The sequence below is a fragment of the Ammospiza caudacuta genome, chromosome 9 (genome assembly GCF_027887145.1).
Source record: "Ammospiza caudacuta isolate bAmmCau1 chromosome 9, bAmmCau1.pri, whole genome shotgun sequence".
Taxonomy (NCBI): Eukaryota; Metazoa; Chordata; class Aves; order Passeriformes; family Passerellidae; genus Ammospiza; species Ammospiza caudacuta.
The window spans coordinates 38,093,998-38,114,021 of record NC_080601.1 but is presented as its reverse complement, the minus strand read 5'-3'; the positions used below and the strand labels follow the sequence as shown (position 1 = coordinate 38,114,021).

General features: G+C 47.1%; 1 protein-coding gene across 2 annotated transcripts; it reads right to left on the bottom strand.

The window, feature by feature from the left end:
- Window positions 1-4,359: 4,359 nt before the first annotated feature.
- On the bottom strand, window positions 4,360-18,471 carry GLRX3 (glutaredoxin 3). Of its 2 annotated transcripts, none has more exons than XM_058810488.1 (11): window positions 18,364-18,471; window positions 16,029-16,137; window positions 13,693-13,767; window positions 11,222-11,438; window positions 10,261-10,433; window positions 10,102-10,163; window positions 8,712-8,769; window positions 7,950-8,002; window positions 7,162-7,201; window positions 6,268-6,360; window positions 4,360-4,528 (listed from the first exon to the last, which is right to left on the bottom strand). In XM_058810488.1, the coding sequence occupies exons 1-11, from the start codon at window positions 18,429-18,431 to the stop codon at window positions 4,478-4,480; spliced, it is 999 nt and encodes a 332-aa protein (XP_058666471.1). In that variant the 5' UTR covers window positions 18,432-18,471; the 3' UTR covers window positions 4,360-4,477. The 2 variants fall into 2 exon arrangements, with proteins under 2 accessions (XP_058666471.1, XP_058666472.1); XM_058810489.1 differs by lacking the exon at window positions 18,364-18,471 and adding an exon at window positions 16,415-16,590 and having other exon boundaries at window positions 4,362-4,528.
- Window positions 18,472-20,024: the final 1,553 nt, after the last annotated feature.

Genomic DNA, 20,024 nt, shown 5'->3' with positions numbered 1-20,024 from the left:
GCCTCCTGACAGCTCCAGCCTGCCCAGGGGGAGCATTCCCAGTTTAACCCAAACCTTCCCAGCGGCAGGAAAGCCTCGGCTCTGCCCTTCCTTCAGAGGCACCTGTGGCACCCCTGGGGTTCAGAGCTGCTCCCTGGGGCACTCACACTGAACAGCAACCACAGCTGCTATTGCCATCATCACCATCATCATTATACTACTACTATTGTTATTACTATTATGATTACTATTATTATTATTACTATTATTACTATTATTCCCAAGCTTTTAATCTGAGAAATGGCTGAAAAGTCCAGGTTTGCCTTGGGAACAGTAACCAATGAATTTAAATTGAAAGTTTAAAATTAATTAACAAAGCCCAACAAAGCCACGTTGGACAGCTCCTGTGAGATTTGGGGGGTGTTGGGCTCAGGAGCCCCAGCCCTGTGGCCCCTCCTCTTATCCCTGTTTCCCACCCACCCCACAGCATTCCCTGCCCCGTTATTCCCTGTTATCCCACCCCACAGCTTTCCCTGCCCCGTTATTCCCTGTTATCCCACCCCACAGCCTTTCCTGCCCTATTATCCTGTTATCCCACCCCACAGCATTCCCTGCCCCGTTATTCCCTGTTATCCCACCCCACAGCTTTCCCTGCCCCGTTATTCCCTGTTATCCCACCCCACAGCCTTCCCTGCCCCGTTATTCCCTGTTATCTCACCCTGCAGCATTCCCAGCCTGATTTCCCTCCTTATCCCACCTCATCCTCCCCCTTATCCCCCCGAGCTCCCCCTCAGCGTTCCCAGCCCCAGTATCCCGTTATTCCCATTATCCCAGGGCCGTCCCTGCTGCGGCATCCCCAGCCCCGTGTCCCACCATCCCGTCCTGTGGCATCCCCAGCTCTGCTCCTGTGCCCTGCCACCATCCCATTGTCCCGGGGCAGCATCCCCAGCCCTGTTATCCCATTGTCCCATTATCCTGGGGCCTTCATTCCCAGTCCCATTATCCCACTGTCCCGTTATCCTGACACAGCATTCCCAGCCCTGTTATCCCGAGGCAGCATGCCCAGCTGTGTTATCCCATTATCCCATGGCATCATCCCCAGCCTCATCCCCAGCTCCACTATCCCTCTGTCCCACTCTCTATCCCATTCTCCCGCTATCCCATTATCCCACTCACCCGTTATCTTTCTATCCTTCTACCCCACTGTCCCTCTATCCCACTCTCCTCTTATCCCTCTGTCCCATTGTCCCTCTGTCCTTTTCTCCCTCTATCCCTCTCTCCTGTTCTCCTATTAACTCTCTGTGTCGTTGTCTCTCTACCCCATTATCCCGTTATCCCTCTGTCCCTCTATCCCGCTACACCGTTATCCCTCTGTCCCGTTATCCCTCTGTCCCTCCGTCCCGTTATCCCTCTGTCCCTCTGTCCCGTTATCCCTCCGTCCCTCTATCCCGCTACACCGTTATCCCTCTGTCCCTCCGTCCCGTTATCCCTCTGTCCCTCCGTCCCTCTGTCCCGTTATCCCTCTGTCCCTCCGTCCCTCTGTCCCGTTATCCCTCTGTCCCTCCGTCCCTCGGTCCCGCTCCGCGGTGCCAGCACCGCCCCGTGGCCATGCCCGGTGCTGCCGCCGCCAGGAAAATGCCCGGGATTGGTTTTCCCCATTAAATACCCCCTCATTAAAATAATGAACTAACCCCAATTTCCCCATTAAATACCCCCTCATTAAAATAATGAACTAACCCCAATTTCCCCATTAAATACCCCCTCATTAAAATCATGAACTAACCCAAATTTCCCCATTAAATACCCCCTCATTAAAATCATGAACTAACCTAAATCTACCCATTAAATACTCCCTGATTAAAATCCTTAACTAACCCAAATTTCTCCTCGGCCAGGCAGAAGCCCTCAATCAATCTTCACACGCGGCCAGGTTAATTTTTAATTTAAATCCCAGGTATTGATACTTCCCTCTCAAACCTGGAATTTTTCAAGGAGGTTGGAAGGAATTTCTTATCCCAGCACTGAGGAGGTGACAGAGGTGACAGATACCTGCCAGAAAAAGTTATTTCATATATTTAGGAGCACAGAGGGTTTAATCACTGGCTGTTCCTCTCTTCCTTAGGAATATTTGGGTTTTTTTTCCTAATATCCCAACATTAAATTGCAGGGAAAAAAAATAATCCAGCTGAAATGTTGGGACAAACAAGGGAAATATTGCAAAATGAGGAGGGAAATACAGACAAGGCACCCACAGCTTCCCTGGGCACCCTGTGCCAGGGAACAACTCCTTCCCAATATCCCACACTGGAATAAATAAAAATACAAATTATTAGGAATCAACTGCTATTCCCTGCTGCTCTGCTGCACGTCTGTAAATCCATTAACAGGACTCCATAAACCCCAAATAAATTCCACTACACTGAATTCTGAAGGAAAACGAAATAGCATTTGGTATTTAGTATTTAATTAAAGCTTCTAACTCCTTATTTCACCACAGGGGTGCTACGTTTTGCTGTAATAAATTATTTTCTTCCTACTGACAACTACCTGAATGCATTTGCAATTCACTTAAGAGGATTAATTAAGGCTTGTTTTCATGACAAGGATTTTTTAAAGCAATTAAAATCGGGTTTAAAGTTATAACACATATTTGATAGCAATTATTAAAACTAATCCTAGGAAATTAAATATCCATCCCTAGGAATCCTGTAACACGTGGAAGGACCTGCTTCCCTGCAGCCAAGCTCCTCCAGGTTGGGATAAGCTTACCACTGGGTTAGGTTTAGTTCTAAGACTTGGATCACATTTAGGATTGAGGGGAAAAGCCCCAAAGCTGCTCCCCAAGCCTCCCAAGCTTGAGGTTTCCAAACGGTGTTTGAGCTCAGGAATTGGGAAACATTTCCTGAACCACAGGAGCTGGTTCCCATGGCCAAGCTGTGCCCGAAGGCTGCACCTCACCTGCAGCGTTTCCAGGCACACCTGGGAACGCCAGTCCTGCTCCTCCAAGGAGAGATTCCTGCCAGGGTTCGGGGCTTTGGGATTTACCAGGGACTGATCCCGAATGCAGTGCCCTGATCCAGCAGCGCAGGAGCCCTGGAGCAGCCCAGGAAAGCTCTCCTGTCCCCGCAGGATCCCTGAGTGTGGCACCCAGGACATTGCTCCGGCTGCCCCGGGGGACTCCAGACCCTGGCACAGACTCACAGACACACCTGTGCCTTGGATTTCAGCCCCTGGAAACAATTCCCAACTTTGTGTGAGGAGGTACAGGCCACAGGGGTTTGAGTAGAATGACAGTGAATTTGTCACAGGGTGAAAATGTAGAATTTTGGGGATTTAGAATGGGGGTTCAAGATGGAGGAATCTGGGTGTGTCCTGTCCTCCTCCTTCTCCTTGTCCTCCATGTTCTGCTGTGATGGTGGCACCTCTGGATTGGTTTAGAGCACAGACAGACTGTCTAACATAGGGGATAGGGATTGGGAAATTATTGTAAATAATGTACAGGCAGCTTTTAGTATAAAAAGCTAACACCAGCCTGAGGGTGTGGAAAAAGTAGGGTTTTGGAAAAGTACAATTTTGGGGTTCTAGAATGGGGGTTCAAAGGCAAGATGGAGGAATCTGGGTGTATTCTGTCCTTCTTCTTCTTCTTGTCCTCCATCTTCTGCTGTGATGGTGGCACCTCTGGATTTGTTCAGAGTAGAGACAGACTGTATGACATAGGGGATAGGGATTGGGAAACCATTGTAAATAAAGTACAGGCAGTTCTTATTACAAAAAGCCAACACCACCCCATGGGCAGGGACTGTGCCTCAAACCAACCTGCTGGACAGATCTCAGCAGGTCAGAGAGAGAATGGAATAGATAAAGGAAAATAAACAACCTTGAAAAGCAGAACTGAGGAATCTCAGCTTCTTCTTCGGCCATGGGGCTGGGAAAAAAGAGACTTTGTAATACCTGGGGTCATCTCCACCTGAAACCTGACAATTCACCAGCATTTCCAAAACCACTGAAACCTTCCCAAAACCCCCCATGTTAGTGACTGAGCACCCCAAATCAGCAATTAGTGTGCCCACTTAACGAGCCTGCAGAGGACAGAGCTGCAGGTCATTAATAACTCCCTAAAGCTGTGCTGGCTCAAGGCTCCCAAAGTGTTCTTCTTGTTCATTAGACATGGAAACAATTAATGGGGGCAGGAAAAGATATTGCTTCATTAATATTCCCCTAAAGAGAGCTGAGCCCAAAAAAAAAGCAAGTTCCAATTTCACCTGAAATAATTCTGGGATGGACAGGGGTGAAAATAAAGAAACCCCAACACCACAGATCCTGGAGCACTGAATTTTAATTGACCTTTTTGTGTCCCCAGTGAAACCATTTTCACAGAGAGAATATTTGTGTTTATTTCCTGTCTGCTTCTCCTCCTGATGCTCCTCAGGGTGCAGTTGTCTATGGCTCCAGGAGAATCTCTAAGTGTTCCAGGCTGTTCCAGGGATTTCTCTCCCCATCAATTCTCCCCCTTCAGCACAGGCAGCAGCTCCCCACTTTCCTTCAGCTCCTGAAAGACACAAAGGGTGTGTTGGGATGACCCAAGGGGATTCCAGCAGGAAATATTCCCTGACAGCCTCAGAGAGCTCCCTCCTGGGCAACACTCGGAGATTTAGAAAGGATTTATAAATCCTTTCTTCACTAAATGTAGTGAAAAAGACAAATCAGTGGACAATCACACCTTGAAAGCTCTGCCTGGTGTCCCTGATCTCCTGCCAGGTGGAATTCCAGACATTCCAGGCACAGAACTCCCCAACGCCCCAAAGGAGGAACTCACCAGCCATGGGTGGGTTTTGTTTTCCCACCCCAAACCCCAACAAGAAACTGAAACTCCTCAGGATCCGAGCCTGCCCTGCCCATGCTGGGGACTGGAGTTCCCACTGCAGGGCTGGCAGCTGCCTCGGGAGCAGCAGGACACAAGGTGCAATGTTCTTCTTGTGCCACCTTGCAATCAACAGCTCCAGTTCAATACCCACACTGTGCTGCATTCAAAAATGACATTTAAACCACTGACAGCAATCACCCAACCCATACAAGTCATGAACTCAAACAGCCCAAGGATGCAAAGAGAGAAATTACATTGAAATAGCAGAAAAAAGGATTTTACAGCATCTCACAATGCCCAAGACTCCCCTTCCTGAGCACTGAAAAAAATCCCACGCTTCTTAAATTATCTATTGATTTAACCCCTACACTTGCTAAATAAACAAATAAAATTAAACTCTAAATTAAGTTAATCTATATAATATAAACAAAATTAATCTATATAATCAAAGCAATCCCTACACTTGTTAAATAAACAGAATTAATGATGTACCTTAGGTTAAATTAATCTATATAAATAGAATTAATCCATATAATTATAGTAATTTATATAATCTATATAATTTAAGTATAATTTATATAGATTAATATAAATTAATCTATATAAATAGAATTAATCCATATAGTTAATCTACATAAATAAAATTAATCTACAGAATTTAGGTTAAAATAGTATCTATAAATTAAATTATTATTTATATAATAATTTCAATAATAAATTTATATAAGAATTGAAGCAAACCCTACACTTGTTAACTGATTAAAAATTTTGATACTTTAAGTAAAATGAATCTATATAATTGAAGTAAAGTTAATTTATATAAATAAAATAAAGCTATACAATTGAAGTAAAATTAATCTTTGTAAATAAAATTAATCCATATACTTTAAGTAACATTAATCTATATAAATAAAATTAATCTATGTAATTGAAGTAAAATTAATCTTTGTAAATAAAATTAATCTATGTAATTGAGGCAATCCCTCACACTTCTTAAATAAATCAAACAAATCTATAATTTCAGTAGTCCCAGGATTTTCAGAATTAAATGGGATTTATTGATTGGGCATCCCCAGGAGTCCCAGAGTCTGAGGAATTGGCTCTGAACCATCCAGGAATGGGCTCAGGAGGATTTGGGAACTCTGGGGCTGCTCCAACAACTCCCAGAAAATTTCCTTTTCCCCAGGAATGTTTCCTGGTAAAAAACCAACATCAAGAGAAAATTAAGGATGAGAAAAATGCAAAAAAAGAGGTGAAAATGAGCTTTCTCCAGTCACTCATTGGAGAACTAAAGCTCCTTTCCCTGGAAAAGCATCCTGGGGTGGTTGCAGGGGTTCAGTGGGGGACAGGCAGGAAAATTCCAATAAATGGAATTTTTAAATCCAATAAATGGAGTTTTTATTGCAAATAAAACCAGCTCCTACCTTGACAATGTCCAGCCCCCCCACCAGCTCCCCCTTGACGTAGAGCTGGGGGTACGTGGGCCAGTTGGAGAAGGACTTCAGCCCCTGGCGCACCTGGCAACCAAACAGCAATTAATTAATTCACTGATTCATTAATTAATGCTGGCCAAATCAAAGCTGGGAACCAAACAGGAATTAATGCTGGCCAAATCAGACATGGGAAATCAAACAGGAATTAATGCTGGCCAAATCAAATCTGAGAATCAAACAGGAATTAATGCTGGCCAAATCAGACATGGGAAATCAAACAGGAATTAATGCTGGCCAAATCAGACATGGGAATCAAATGGGAATTATTGGGAATGCCGGCAAAATCAAAGCTGGGAAATCAAACAGGAATTAATGCTGGCCAAATCAAATCTGAGAATCAAACAGGAATTAATGCTGGCCAAATCAAATCTGGGAATCAAATGGGAATTATTGGGAATGCCGGCAAAATCAAATCTGCGAAATCAAACAGGAATTAATGCTGGCCAAATCAAAGCTGGGAAATCAAACAGGAATTAATTCTGGTCAAGTCAAATCTGGGAAATCAAACAGGAATTAATTCTGGTCAAGTGAAATCTGGGAAATCAAATCAGGAATTATTGGGGAATTCTGGCCAAATCAAATCTGGGAAATCAAATCAGGAATTATTTGGAATGCTGGCCAAATCAAATCTGGGAAATCAAACAAGAGTTATTGGGAATTCTGGCCAAATCAAACAGGAATTATTGGGAATTCTGGCCAAATCAAATCTGGGAATCAAACAGGAATTATTGGGAATTCTGGCCAAATCAAACAGGAATTATTGGGAATGCTGGCCCTGGAAAGGCAGCAGGGAATGGGTCCCCAGGGAAGGGCAGCTGCTGTTACCTCCTCGTCCTCCAGGATGTCAAAGGTCTCGTAGTCCACGCTGGGGAGAGGGAAAAAATGGGATATTCATTAAAAAAATGGGATATTCACGTTATTCACACTGCAGCTGGGAAGAAATGCTCAAAAAGCAACACAGCCCTGCAACATTTGTAAAGAAACTCAAAATTCTCACAAAAACGGCAAAAATTACCCCCAAAAATATCTAAAATCTCAAGGTTTTTTAAAAATCCATATAATGCTGGAAAAACCCCTCAAAGTTCTCCAAAAAATCCTCAAAATTATCAAAAACTCCTCAATGTTGTCAAAAATCCTTCAGAATTCTTAAAAAAACCCTCAAAGTTCTAAAAACTCAAGATTTTTTTAAAACCCTAAAAATTTTCAAAACCCCTCAAAATTCTCACAAAAAGTCCTCAAAATACCCAAAAAAACCCCTCAATCTTGAAAAAATACTCAAAATCTTAAAAAAAACCCTCAAAATTCTCACAAAAAGACTTCAAAATTTTAAAGAGCCCTCAAAAATTCCTCTAAATTCTAACGGAACTCTTCAAAATTCTCAAAAAAAACCTCTTACAAATCTTGAAGGAACCCTCAAAATTCTTTAAAAACTCCTCAGTAATCTCAAAAAGCCCCAATAAAATTCTCAGATAACCCTTGAACTGCTTGAAATCCTCTTGAAAAATAAAAACTTAAATTTGAGGAATAATTCCACTCACATTTTCTAACACATTTTCCATAAAATGCAGTTTTTACCCCAAAACTGCCCCCCAAACTCAAACCCCATTACCTACCCAGTGTTATTCATGATTTCTATGATTTGCTTGCTGAAGCCACATTTTGCCATCTAAAACATAAAACACAGATATTAAATGTCTCTGCTTTTTTAAATCCATGGAATTCCAGCTGCACTGCAGCAATTCCCGATTTTTTGCTGGATGAGCCACTCCCTAATCCCTTTTCCATCCTTTACCTCCTGATTTTTATGGATTTATGGAATAAATATGGCATCAATGCCTGGATTCACCATAATAAACAAGAACAGCAACTTGTCATATTTATTATCATTAGAATTAATTTAATTATAATTAATTTAACTGCAATTAAATTCATTAAAATTAGAATTGTAATGAATTAATAATTCATATCCAGTGCAAACTCTTAACATGAGGACAAAAAACACACAGCAATTTTTAGATATTACTAGGCATTATAGATATGTATTATATAAGGTACCTAAGATATCAGATATATCTATTATAATATCCAAGCATTAGCTATTTCTATCAATATTTATATTAATAGATATTAATATCTAATAGTTAGATAATATTCAGTAATAATAAAAACTAGGGGTTGTTCTGTGGCTTATAGAAGCATCAGATAAAAAGATAAGTAACTATTGCAGCAAGACTGATTTGAATTAAGGAAGGACAAGGTAAAAATTCAGTTTTTATTTTCTGAAAATAAATATAAAATAAAATAAATAAATAAAGAAATAAAATAGTAAATAAAGAAATAAAAATATTTCTTTTTATTTTAACATTCCATGTTACCTGTTTGTTTCCCTTCATGAAGAGCATCACAGGAGCTTTGTTTATCAAGGATTTAAGCCTGGAAAAAGACATAAAATACCTTGGTTATCACCCCAAAGAAAACGCAGAATTGGGAATGAAAACTCAAACTGATAAATCTCCAAGAATTCCACCCTGGGATGGGAATGCACTCCCAGCAGGAACCCATCCCACACGGAGCAGGCTGGGGAAAATGGCACTTAACCCTCCCCAGAGGTGCTGCTGCTCCTAAAAACATCTCATGGACAACTTTAACCTGAACAAAACCCAAAGGGAACTTTAAACCTTTTGGGAAGCAGAGGATGTTTCCCGTTCCCTTCCTCCCCTCAAAAGTTTGTGCCAAGCAAAACAATTCTGTGTAAATGGGGTCACTGCCTGTGCAAACTTTCATCAATAACTGACCAAAAAATGTTTAATTTCTTAACAAACTCCTTAAAAAGCACAGGAAGGGGCTAAAAGGCTTTAAAAGTACATTTTTGAAGGCCACCAAAAGTAAGTTTTTAAAGATGAGCCCATCTCATCTTTATCTCCAATTTAATCTCTGCTGAAAGCATTAATTGAGGTTTGTGGCCTCAGTGAAACAATCTCAAAGTAAAGTAACTCAAGCCTCAGGACAAATTTGGAAGGAATTAATAAATCCCTAGAACTTACAATGGTGGGATTATTATTTATCTCCACTTTTACATGGGATTTATTAATTTATTTCTGCATTGCACTGAGCAGGGAGAAGAACCAGGCAGGGATTCCCTCCAGTGACACCAGAGTTGGGAAATCTGTAGCAAATAAAGCCAGAAAAGGCTTAAAAAGATGATTTTCCCAGTTATTTTTAAAGAATAAATTCCTAAAGAGAGACAAGAAGGAATCTATATCTATATATCCCACTATAGATACAGATATATAAATATATAAGTAGATGTATATAGATATATAAATATACAAGTAGATATATATATAGATGTATAAATAGAAATATGGAAATATAGAAATAGAGATATGTGTTTATAAATATATACACAGATATAGAAATATAGAAATTCAGAAATATAGATACAGAAATATAAAGGCATATCTATAAATATATAGATACATTTAGATATATAAATAGATATAGATATATAAATGCATAAATAGATATACATATAGATAGATATATATCAATATATAAATAGATTCTTGCTATAAGCAGAAATTACACCACAAATATAAGTAAAAATTCTTGGGCTTAAATATGCAAACCCCAAAAGACATTGAAAAACTGCAAGAATTCTGTAAGTAAATACATTCTTGAGGCACTTCTGATAAAGCAGGAATTCACAGAGGGTTTCCCCTTATGAGCATAGAAAAAAAGTCAAAATTGTAATAATTCCCCCACCTGTCCTCCAGCTTCTGGCCCTTCGGGCAGATTGTGTCCAGCTCTCCTGACGCCTCGAGCTCCTGGGGAAATTGGGAGAAAAAAGCAAAACTGAGTTGGAAAAAGCCGGACAAGGCCATTTCTGGCAGGCCAACGAGGAGGGAGGTTGAGCTGTGTCACCTTGACGATGTCCAGGCCCCCGATGAGCTCGCCCCTGACGTAGAGCTGGGGGTAGGTGGGCCAGTTGGAGAAGGACTTGAGCCCCTGGCGCACCTCCTCGTCAGAGAAGATGTCAAAGCTGCTGAAGGCCACGCCGTGCTTCTGCAGGATCTCCACTATCTGCCTGCTGAAGCCTGCAGGGGAGTTCCATGGGCTCTCAGCACGGCTGGGCTCACCTGGCAAACAGCTGGCAAACAGCTGGGCTCACCTGGCAAACAGCTGGGCTCACCCTGGCAAACAGCTGGCAAACAGCTGGGCTCACCCTGGCAAACAGCTGGGCTCACCTGGCAAACAGCTGGCAAACAGCTGGGCTCACCCTGGCAAACAGCTGGGCTCACCTGGCAAACAGCTGGCAAACAGCTGGGCTCACCCTGGCAAACAGCTGGGCTCACCTGGCAAACAGCTGGCAAACAGCTGGGCTCACCCTGGCAAACAGCTGGGCTCACCCTGGCAAACAGCTGGCAAACAGCTGGGCTCAGCCTGGCAAACAGCTGTGCTGACCCCACCCTGGCAAACAGCTGGGCTCACAGCTGGGCTCACCCTGGCTCCCAGCTGGGCTTACAGCTGTGCTCACTGCGGCTCACACCCATGCCCACCCTGGCTCCCAGCTGTGCCTACCCTGGCTCAGGGCCATGCTGTGCCCACCCTGGCTCACACCCGTGCCCACCCTGGCTCCCAGCTGTGCTCACTGTGGCTCACACCCGTGCCCACCTTGGCTCCCAGCTGTGCCCACCCTGGCTCCCAGCTGTGCTCACTGTGGCTCACACTCGTGCCCACCCTGGCTCCCAGCTGTGCCCACCCTGGCTCAGGGCCGTGCTGTGCCCACCCTGGCTCACACCTGTGCTGACCCCACCCTGGCACAGGGGGGCACAGCCCAGCCCTGGGTGCCAGGCAGGGCCAGCAGGCGGGCAGGCTCTCTCACCGCAGCGGGGCTCCTTGGGAGAGCCCTTCATGAAGAGCATGCAGGGGGCGGCGTTGATGAGCCCCCTGAGGCGGGCGTGCAGCTGCTCCTGGGCAGGGGCAGCGCCCCCGGGGCCGGCCGTGCCCACCGTGCCCGCCGTGCCCGCCGCGTGCCGCTGCACCTTCCGCGTCAGCTCCGGGGCGTGCGCGCCGTCCAGGCGGTCCACGTTCTGGGAGTTCTGCAGGGAACAGCAACACGGGCTGCCTTCAGAAAGGGATAAACACTGCACACACAGACTGCCTCCAGAGCAGGGATAAACACTGCACACACCAGAACAGGGATAAACACTGCACACACAGACTGCCTCCAGAACAGGGATAAACACTGCACACACAGACTGCCTCCAGAACAGGGATAAACACTGCACACACCAGAACAGGGATAAACACTGCACACACAGACTGCCTCCAGAGCAGGGATAAACACTGCACACACAGACTGCCTCCAGAGCAGGGATAAACACTGCACACACAGACTGCCTCCAGAACAGGGATAAACACTGCACACACAGACTGCCTCCAGAGCAGGGATAAACACTGCACACACCAGAACAGGGATAAACACAGCACACACAGACTGCCTCCAGAACAGGGATAAACACTGCACACACGGGCTGCCTTCAGAACAGGGATAAACACAGCACACACAGACTGCCTCCAGAACAGGGATAAACACTGCACACACCAGAACAGGGATAAACACTGCACACACAGACTGCCTCCAGAACAGGGATAAACACAGCACACACAGACTGCCTCCAGAACAGGGATAAACACTGCACACACAGACTGCCTCCAGAACAGGGATAAACACAGCCTGCAGGGCAGGGGGAAACACAGCACACAGCCTGCAGGGCAGGGGGGTAAATACAAAACACACAGAGACTGCAGGGCAGGGGAAACACAGCCTGCAGGGCAGGGAACAGCACACAGCCTGCAGGGCAGGGAACAGCACACAGACTGCAGGGCCAGGGGGAAACACAGCACACACGGCAGGGTGGGCTAAACACAGCCTTCAGTCCAGCCTGGGCTAAAGCACAGCACTGTCGCAGATATCTTTTTATGAAAATCCTTTCCTTAGGATTTTTCCTTCTGAGAAGCTGGGAGGCCTCAGCAACAAAATGCAAACAATGGTTATCTGCTGCTGTGGGATGCAACAGGTGCAGCTGGGATTGGTCTGGTGTGGTTGTTTCTGATTAATGGCCAATCACAGTCAGCTGGCTCGGACAGAGTCTGAGACAGCTGCCTTTGTTAGCATTCTTGCTTTTCTATTCTTAGCTTAGCCAGCCTTCTGAGATGAAACTTTTCCTTCTATTGTTTTTAGTATAGTTTTAATGTAATATATATAATAAAATAATAAATCAGCCTTGTGAAACATGGAGTCAGATCCTCATCTCTTCCCTCAACATAAGACCCCTGCAAACACGGGGGCACAGCACTCACAGCCTTCAGGCCAGCCTGGGCTCAAGCACAGCACACACAGCCAGCCAAGCCTGCCTTCCAGGGAGGGGCTGTGCTGCCAGGCTCGTGCCTTTCTGGTGGAAATGATGCCCGAGGGATTTTAGCTTTTCTGGTTTTCAGATCCTGTGCTGCATTAGTGCCTAATTCTGAACTCCATACAAAGTGTAGTTAACTGTCCTCACATTTTGATCAAACCAAACAATTCCCCCAGGCCTGAAACTCAAGGACACCCTACAGCCTCAGCTCCAAAAAGTATAAACAGGAGTGAATTGGGAGGAGCACACTGGGGGTAAATAACTTCATCACCTGAAGCTGAACTGAAGCATTAACCCCTGATACACAAACAGACCAAACTCATACCTGCCTGACAGACCCCTGAGCATGGTCCACCCTGGCGTAGCCTCTGAGGCTCCGAGTGCCCGAGGTGCACCTACTGAAGGCCTTTAATAAACACCCACTTTATCCTCTCAACCTTGTCTAGCCTCTGTTCTGGGCAGCCACTGCAAGGCATCAGTAACAGCACCGAGTCTGCCTCTAGAAAAACTTATTTCATAAAATATTATCCATTTTATCATCACAGGCAAATAGCACCCAAACAGAACTGTTATTTCTGTTATTACCATATTTACTTTATTTACTTGGGTCTTTTCCCCTACCTCAATACAAAGAAATGCTGCTGTAAATTTTTTGACCCAAGTACAACAAGTGAAATAAAAGCTATGTATGAATCCCGAAGCACTTAAGCAAGCCCTGAACAATTGCACATAAAGTGCAAAAACCATGTGTATTTCCATTTTTAGGTTCCACTGGATAGAATTCAATCAGTTACAGAGGTGTTTCCTCACTGAGAAAGCTCCTAAGGTTCTGGTAGAGTATTACACAAGTATAAGTATTAAGGGTCCACATGGATTCTATTTTTTCTTAAATCCACTTTTCTTAAATTCATTTCCTCTTAAATCCATTTCCTCTTACCTTAAAGAACAAGAACGTTGGGACAGAACTAATTCCATATTTTTCAGACACTTCAGGCACAGCCTCAGCTTCCAGCTAAAAACCAAACCAAAAAAAAAAAAACCTGGATTATTTCCATAATCTTCTTTCAAGTTTCACTGCGAGTGTCAATCCTGGAATGTTCTCCCTGGCATTTGATCCATTTAAGCAGGATCTGCTGCTGAAGTCTGGGAGCCATTTGCATTTAAATGAGACTCTCTGGGCTGCATGGCCCCGCTGAACTCCACGGTGTCAGAACAGCCTCAGAGGTTTTTATTTTGTTGCACATTTCAAAAGACGCCCGGAGGCTGCGAATAAAATTTTTGGTGCACTCCTGACCCAGTAAATTCTCCCTGCTGTGCAGCTCCTGCTATATTGGAAGGCATAAATCACTGCCCAGTGATGTCACAACCACAGAGGTGCTTTTGTGCCCCTTTGGGGGGCTCTGCATCACCCCTGACACCACAGCCCCCCGTAAATCAGGAGGGGAAAGGAGCTGCTCCTTCAGCTGAGGGTGATTTTCAACTTCTGCCAGGCTGCTGAGTGCCCAGCCTGGGACTGCTGCTCCCACTTTCATCACAGAGGGATTTGCTGTGAACATTTATCTTCACTGGCTCAGATTTTGAGCAGCTCCAGCTACGCAGGCTCCTAATGAACCCACTAATTAGAGAGGCAAAGCAGGAGCATCACAAGTGAGCCCCAGCCTCCTCCTGCACATCACCACTCCAACAGAATCAACTGCAAAACTGCAGCTAGAAAATGAAAGCTTACATCCAACTGAAACTGAACTGAAAGCTTATACATAATTGAAAGAGAATAGGTAATTCCAATTATTGATTCTTTTTCCAGGGGCAAATGATGACTTCCACCACTAATACTAATTTTCTTTCCCAGTAAAATTTCCTGCTTGGGTATTTACGTTCCACATAACACAGAAGAGATTTCATTTCATATTTCAGGAACTTGCTCTCATTGGCACAGCTTCCCAAAATGTTGTTTATGAGTGCTTGGGATATGAACACATTCATTTCAACCAAGCATCCAAGAAGGTAACAGGTGCTTGCCAATTCAAAGGCAGGCTGGAATACAAAAATCCCACCAAGAACTGCCAAAATCAAATATATTCCTCTGGAGGAGCTCCTCCCTCCAAAATGTACCAGTAAAATTCACCCAAGAATTTCCATCAGCTCATTTTCTCTGAGCAAGAACACCAGTAATATTAAAATTGCTGGGAGGAGGGAGTTGGGAAAAGAAGTGCCACCACCTTGGTTTCACAGCCCTGGATGACTTTGGAACCTCATTATTAAAATATAAATTACAGCTGAAAAATAAAGGTCATAAATAAATGATATAGGAATAACAAAAAGGCAACTGAGAGATTCCAGACTTTGTTGGGCTGAGCAAAAGCTACTAAACTCTAGACAAATGTAAGCATCTTGAATCTGCAATAAGTGGAAAATTAGTCTTTTGAAGCTCTAAGTCATAAAGCACCATTAAAATAATTCTGACCTGTTTTACAAATACCAACTGAGAGGAATCATTAAAGAAACCCACACACACATCCTAAAGGCTGTAAAAATCCCATTAAAATACTCACACACAGCTGGCTGCTCCCTGCCCTCATCGTGCCACAAGTGCCTCATTAACCAGAGAAATTTGGTTTAAAACCAACAGCACGTGGATGAAGGGAATTCCTTCCTCTGGATCCCAGTGGGATGTGCAGAGGGTCTCACAAAGCAGAGTGACAACCCTGCAGGGGCTGAACTCACCTTCCTGAAGGGTCATTTTAGCCACAGGAACCCTGTGGTAACCCTGAGATCCCTTTACCAGGAACATCCCCAAGGCTGGGCACCCTGGGACAGGGGGAGGTGTCCCTGCCATGGCAGGGGTGGCACTGGGTGGGCTTTGAGGTCCCTTCCCACCCAAGGCATTCCAGGATTCCCAGTCTGAGCCATCCCTGACAGCAGCAGCACTTTGGGATAACACTGGATGGGCTTTGAGGTCCCTTCCCACCCAAGGCATTCCAGGATTTCCTGCCATGGTAGCACCTCTGGGATAACCCTGGATGAGCTTTGGGGTCCCTTTCCACCCACAGCATTCCAGGATTCTCAGTCTGAGCCCATCCCTGATGGCAGCAGCACCTCTGGGATACCAGATGTGAGAGGGGCATTAGAAATGTGAGGCCCCAGAGGCACCCCAAGGGCAACCTGCCCCTGTTCTGGAACATTTCCCTGCCCCAGGGCTGTCCCTGCTCCCCCAGGGCTGTCCCTGCTCCCCCCAGGGCTGTCCCTGCTCCCCCCAGGGCTGTCCCTGCTCACCTGCACGAAGGTGACCTGGCTGTGCTCCCGTGCCAGCGCTGCCATCACCTCGTTCATCTGCGCGCACTGCGGAGCCCACGGCGCCCAGAAGTGCACCACCACCAGGGACCTGGGGAGAAACAGCACTCCTGGGGACAGCTGCCAAAAACACCTGCATCAGGGAACCCCTGGGGCTGGGAGAGGCCTCCAGAACCACCATCCAGGGGCCCGACAGCCACCTTGTCCCCAGAGCCCTGAGTGCCACCTCAGGAGTTCCCTGGACAACGCAGGGATGGGCACTCCATAAAAACCCATCAATCCCCACCACCTGCTGCCCAGAGCAGAGGCTGGGCAGAGTCACAGAATACAGCAGGGATTGATTCCAAGCATCTCCTCCGTGGACCCACCTTGGGCAGCACCAGAGCCCAGCCAGGGCTGCCCCCAAGATGAACCAAAATGGCCCCAAAATGCACGGCCGGGCACGGGCTCTGTCCCTGGGATCAGCTCTGCTCCATTTGCACCTTGCAGTTCATTGTCCCATTCCAGCTTTAGCCCTGCAGTCCCACCCTGCTTGTTTTTCTCTCTGCAGCCCACGGGGTTTGTGCTCCTGGGCTGAGATTTGGGTCATTTGTCCTTGGTGCCCAGCTGGAGCAGGAATTGTTTTGTGTCCCTGCTCTGTGCACAGAGCTCAGCATCCCTGATGTGAGCCCAGCCCCACACACTGAAGCAGCACAGAATGTGAAACATAGAAAAGCCAAACCTGAGGCATCACCTGAGATTAAAAAACCCTTTAAAGCACAGCCAGGAGTTCTCCTTTCCCAGGAACATTCTGAGCCCATGCAGCACAAAGCCTGTCACACTGCAATGTTATTTTTCTGCTGGCATTAGCTCCAACTCCTTATTGCAGTTTGCTGGGATGTTTGGGATTGGCTCCACACAGCATTTAAAGGTGTGACAGAAATCCCATCCCACTGGGTACCAGCTCCCATGGGATGACAGCAGTGACAAGATATTGGAATTCTCAATTCCATTCTCCATCTTCACAGAGGTCAAACCCACCAGAGAGTGGGAATAAGGAATTAAAGATTCAATGTACTGATATGAATTTACTTAGAAAAACAGAGAAATCAAGTCACCCATCCCACAGCAGCCACTTAATGTCTTTTATCCCTAAATAATGGAAATTCATTGTAAATTGTAGCAGCACAAGATCCCTGCTGGGATTGCCCAGGACAGGGCTGGGAGCAGCCTGGGACACTGCAAGGTGTCCCTGGATGGGCCTGCAGGTCCCAGACCAGCCTGGGGTTGTAGGAAAAGCAGAGCCTGTCATTAATCACAGAGCACAAAACCAGATTAATGAGACTCTGGACGGGAGATGAATAATTCAGAGCCACTTCTGTGTCAATGAACACCCAAACAATGGTGTTCCCATTGAAACATCACTGCTGTTCCCATTGCTGTGTCACTGCTGTTCCTATCGCTATGCCACTGCAATGTCACTGCTGTTTCCATTAATTAGCCACTGCTGTTTCCATTAATTAGCCACTGCTGTTCCCACTGCAATGTCACTGCTGTTCCCTCTGCAATGTCCCGCTGGTTTTGGTGACACTCCAGCGCCTGGAGGACAATCCCAGCTCTCAGGGCAGCTCTGGTTTATGGGATTTTCCAGCCGATTCGCCCAATTTAGCCCCAAATTCCCTGCGATAGGAGCTGCTGTAGGGTGGTACCTCCGAGAGCTGAGCCAGGGGAACGCGGGGCTGGCAGAGGCCGAGCAAAGCCGAGCCTAAGCCTGGCCAAAGCTGGGCCAAAGCCGAGCCAAAGGCCGGCCTAAGCCTGGCCAAAGCCCGAGCCTAAGCTGAGCCTAAGCCTGGCCAAAGCCCGGCCTTTGCGCAGTTTGGGGCTCGGTTTGTCCCCGTTTTGGGGTTTTTATCTTCCCCTCGCAGGTTTTACCGGGCGCTGCGGCAGCACCGGCCCCTCCCGAGCTGTGCCCCGCGGGGACCGGGAGAGGACGGCGGAATGGCACCCAAAGAGGGACCCAAAGAGGGGACACCGGGATGGAGAACCCGGGCCGGCACCCACAGAGGTGACACCGGCACGGCCCCAACGGACGGGGCCGAGGGACTGGACAAGGGCATGGGGAACCCAGGATGACATCGAGGGACGGGACACCGGGATGGGGAACCCGGGCTGCCCCCACAGAGGTGACACCGGCACGGGCCCAACGGACGGCACCGAGGGCCGGCAGGCGGAGATGGCCCCCGTGGAGGAGACTGAGAGACGGCACGGCGGGACGGCAGCCCCGGTAAGGGACACAGGCACGGGCGCATTCCCCCCCTCTCCCCCGGTGTCCCCTCACCGGTCCGGGCGCTGCAGCAGCTTCTGGAACTGCTCCACGGAGCCCGCGGCCGCCACCGCGCCCGCCATGGCCGGGACCAGCCAGGGACACGCGGGGTCAGCGCCGGTCACGTGGCGGCAACCGCGGGTCACGTGCGCCCGCCCTGGGCACGCGCTTCCGCCTGCCTCACGTGGCCCGCCCGTGTCACGTGTCATCCCCGCCCTGCGTACCCTTCCCGTGTCACGTGTTCCGTCTGTGTCACGTGCTCTCCCCGTGTCACGTGTGCCCCGTGCCGGCCGTGCCGTTCCAATTGTTAAAAACGCGTTAAAAACTGTTGTGAAACAGTTGGTAATTGTGAAAAATGCGTATTCTATGGTTGGCTTTTGGCAGATATTCAAATGAGTATTATATGTGTTGTGTTAGAAAGTGATGCTGTATTAATTATCTTAAGTAGTGTGTTGAATATAGTTTTAGGTTATAAGAAATGGTAAAATAGAAACGATGCTGTGTAGGATACTTTATTTCCCAAAGAAAGGACTCGCAGTGAGCCAGCAGCCACAGGACACCTGAATCTTTCAGAGAAAGAGCATTTATTGCTCCATTATCAGGAGAAATGAACTTCTTCCCGCCTTGCTCAGCCCTGCAGACGCCGTTAGGTTTCAGAGGAAGGAGCTGACGCTGCCCAGACAGAATCCTGTGTTTGAATGGGATTTATGCATCATGGATGAGCTGTATGCATATGCAACAGGCCGTTGTTTTTAGGGTTAATCCTCTGTTAACGTGGGGCCTTTTTCGGGCCGTGCTGCCCAGAAAAGGTACCTGTACGTCCATAACTCTTTGTCTGTACTGTCTCATATTGTCCTAATCCAAATTGTCCAAAATTTTTCTTACTCTGATTACCTCCCCACCCTGCCAGGGAACAATTCCTGGTTCCCAATATCCCATCCATCCCTGAGGCCAATCCCGGGAATTCCACAAACAAACCTATTTTCCAGCGGGAAACCCTTTTGCCCTTGGCGTTCTCCACCCCACAGAGCTTTGCTGTGGACATTCCCCCTGTGTCCCACCAGGCTTCCATGGAAAATTCCAGGGAATTCCTGCTGCTGCACCGGCTCCTGGGGTTGGGGCTCTTTTGGGATTCCTGTCCCAGTCCCGTTCCCGGTGAGTTCCAAGCAAGCAGGGTGGGTTTGGGCTGTGAAGAATTCAGCACAGGCAATCCCAAGGCTCTGGGGGCAGGCGTTACGGGGTGGATGCCCACGCTCCGTGCCACGGTTCCGCTCAGAACGGAACAGACGGAACCCCCGGCAATAAATCTGCTCCCTCTGCGCCCACGTCAGCTCCAGCTGTGCCCCGTAAATCAGAGCCGAGCCCTTTGCAGGCTCCCGGGCAAGGGAGAGGCGGGAACGCCGCTCCAAAGGGACGGGACGGGGAGCCAGGGCAGAGCTCAGTCTGCCCCCACCAGCTGCAGTTCTGCAGCCCAGACGGAGCCTGGCTCGGACACTGCAGTATTGGAAAAAAAAAGCTCCCAATATTACCAGTTAGATAGTGCCTGGGCCAGTCTGACCCTCGCTGCTGGGCCAAAGGCAGCAACTGCGGTGTGTCACCCCAGAGATACCTTGGTGTGTCAGCCCAGAGATACCTTGGCTTGCTGGTGGTTGCAGCTGGGCACTGAACAAGTCCAG

Excerpts from the sequence above, each read along its gene's own strand:
- GLRX3 (XM_058810488.1), bottom strand. The coding sequence starts at position 18,431 with ATGGCGGGCGCGGTGGCGGCCGCGGGCTCCGTGGAGCAGTTCCAGAAG. Across the intron at positions 10,434-11,221 it reads TCCCAAGGAGCCCCGCTGCG|GCTTCAGCAGGCAGATAGTG; the intron begins GTGAGAGAGCCT and ends ACTCCCCTGCAG. Across the intron at positions 8,003-8,711 it reads TCATGAAGGGAAACAAACAG|ATGGCAAAATGTGGCTTCAG; the intron begins GTAACATGGAAT and ends TTTATGTTTTAG.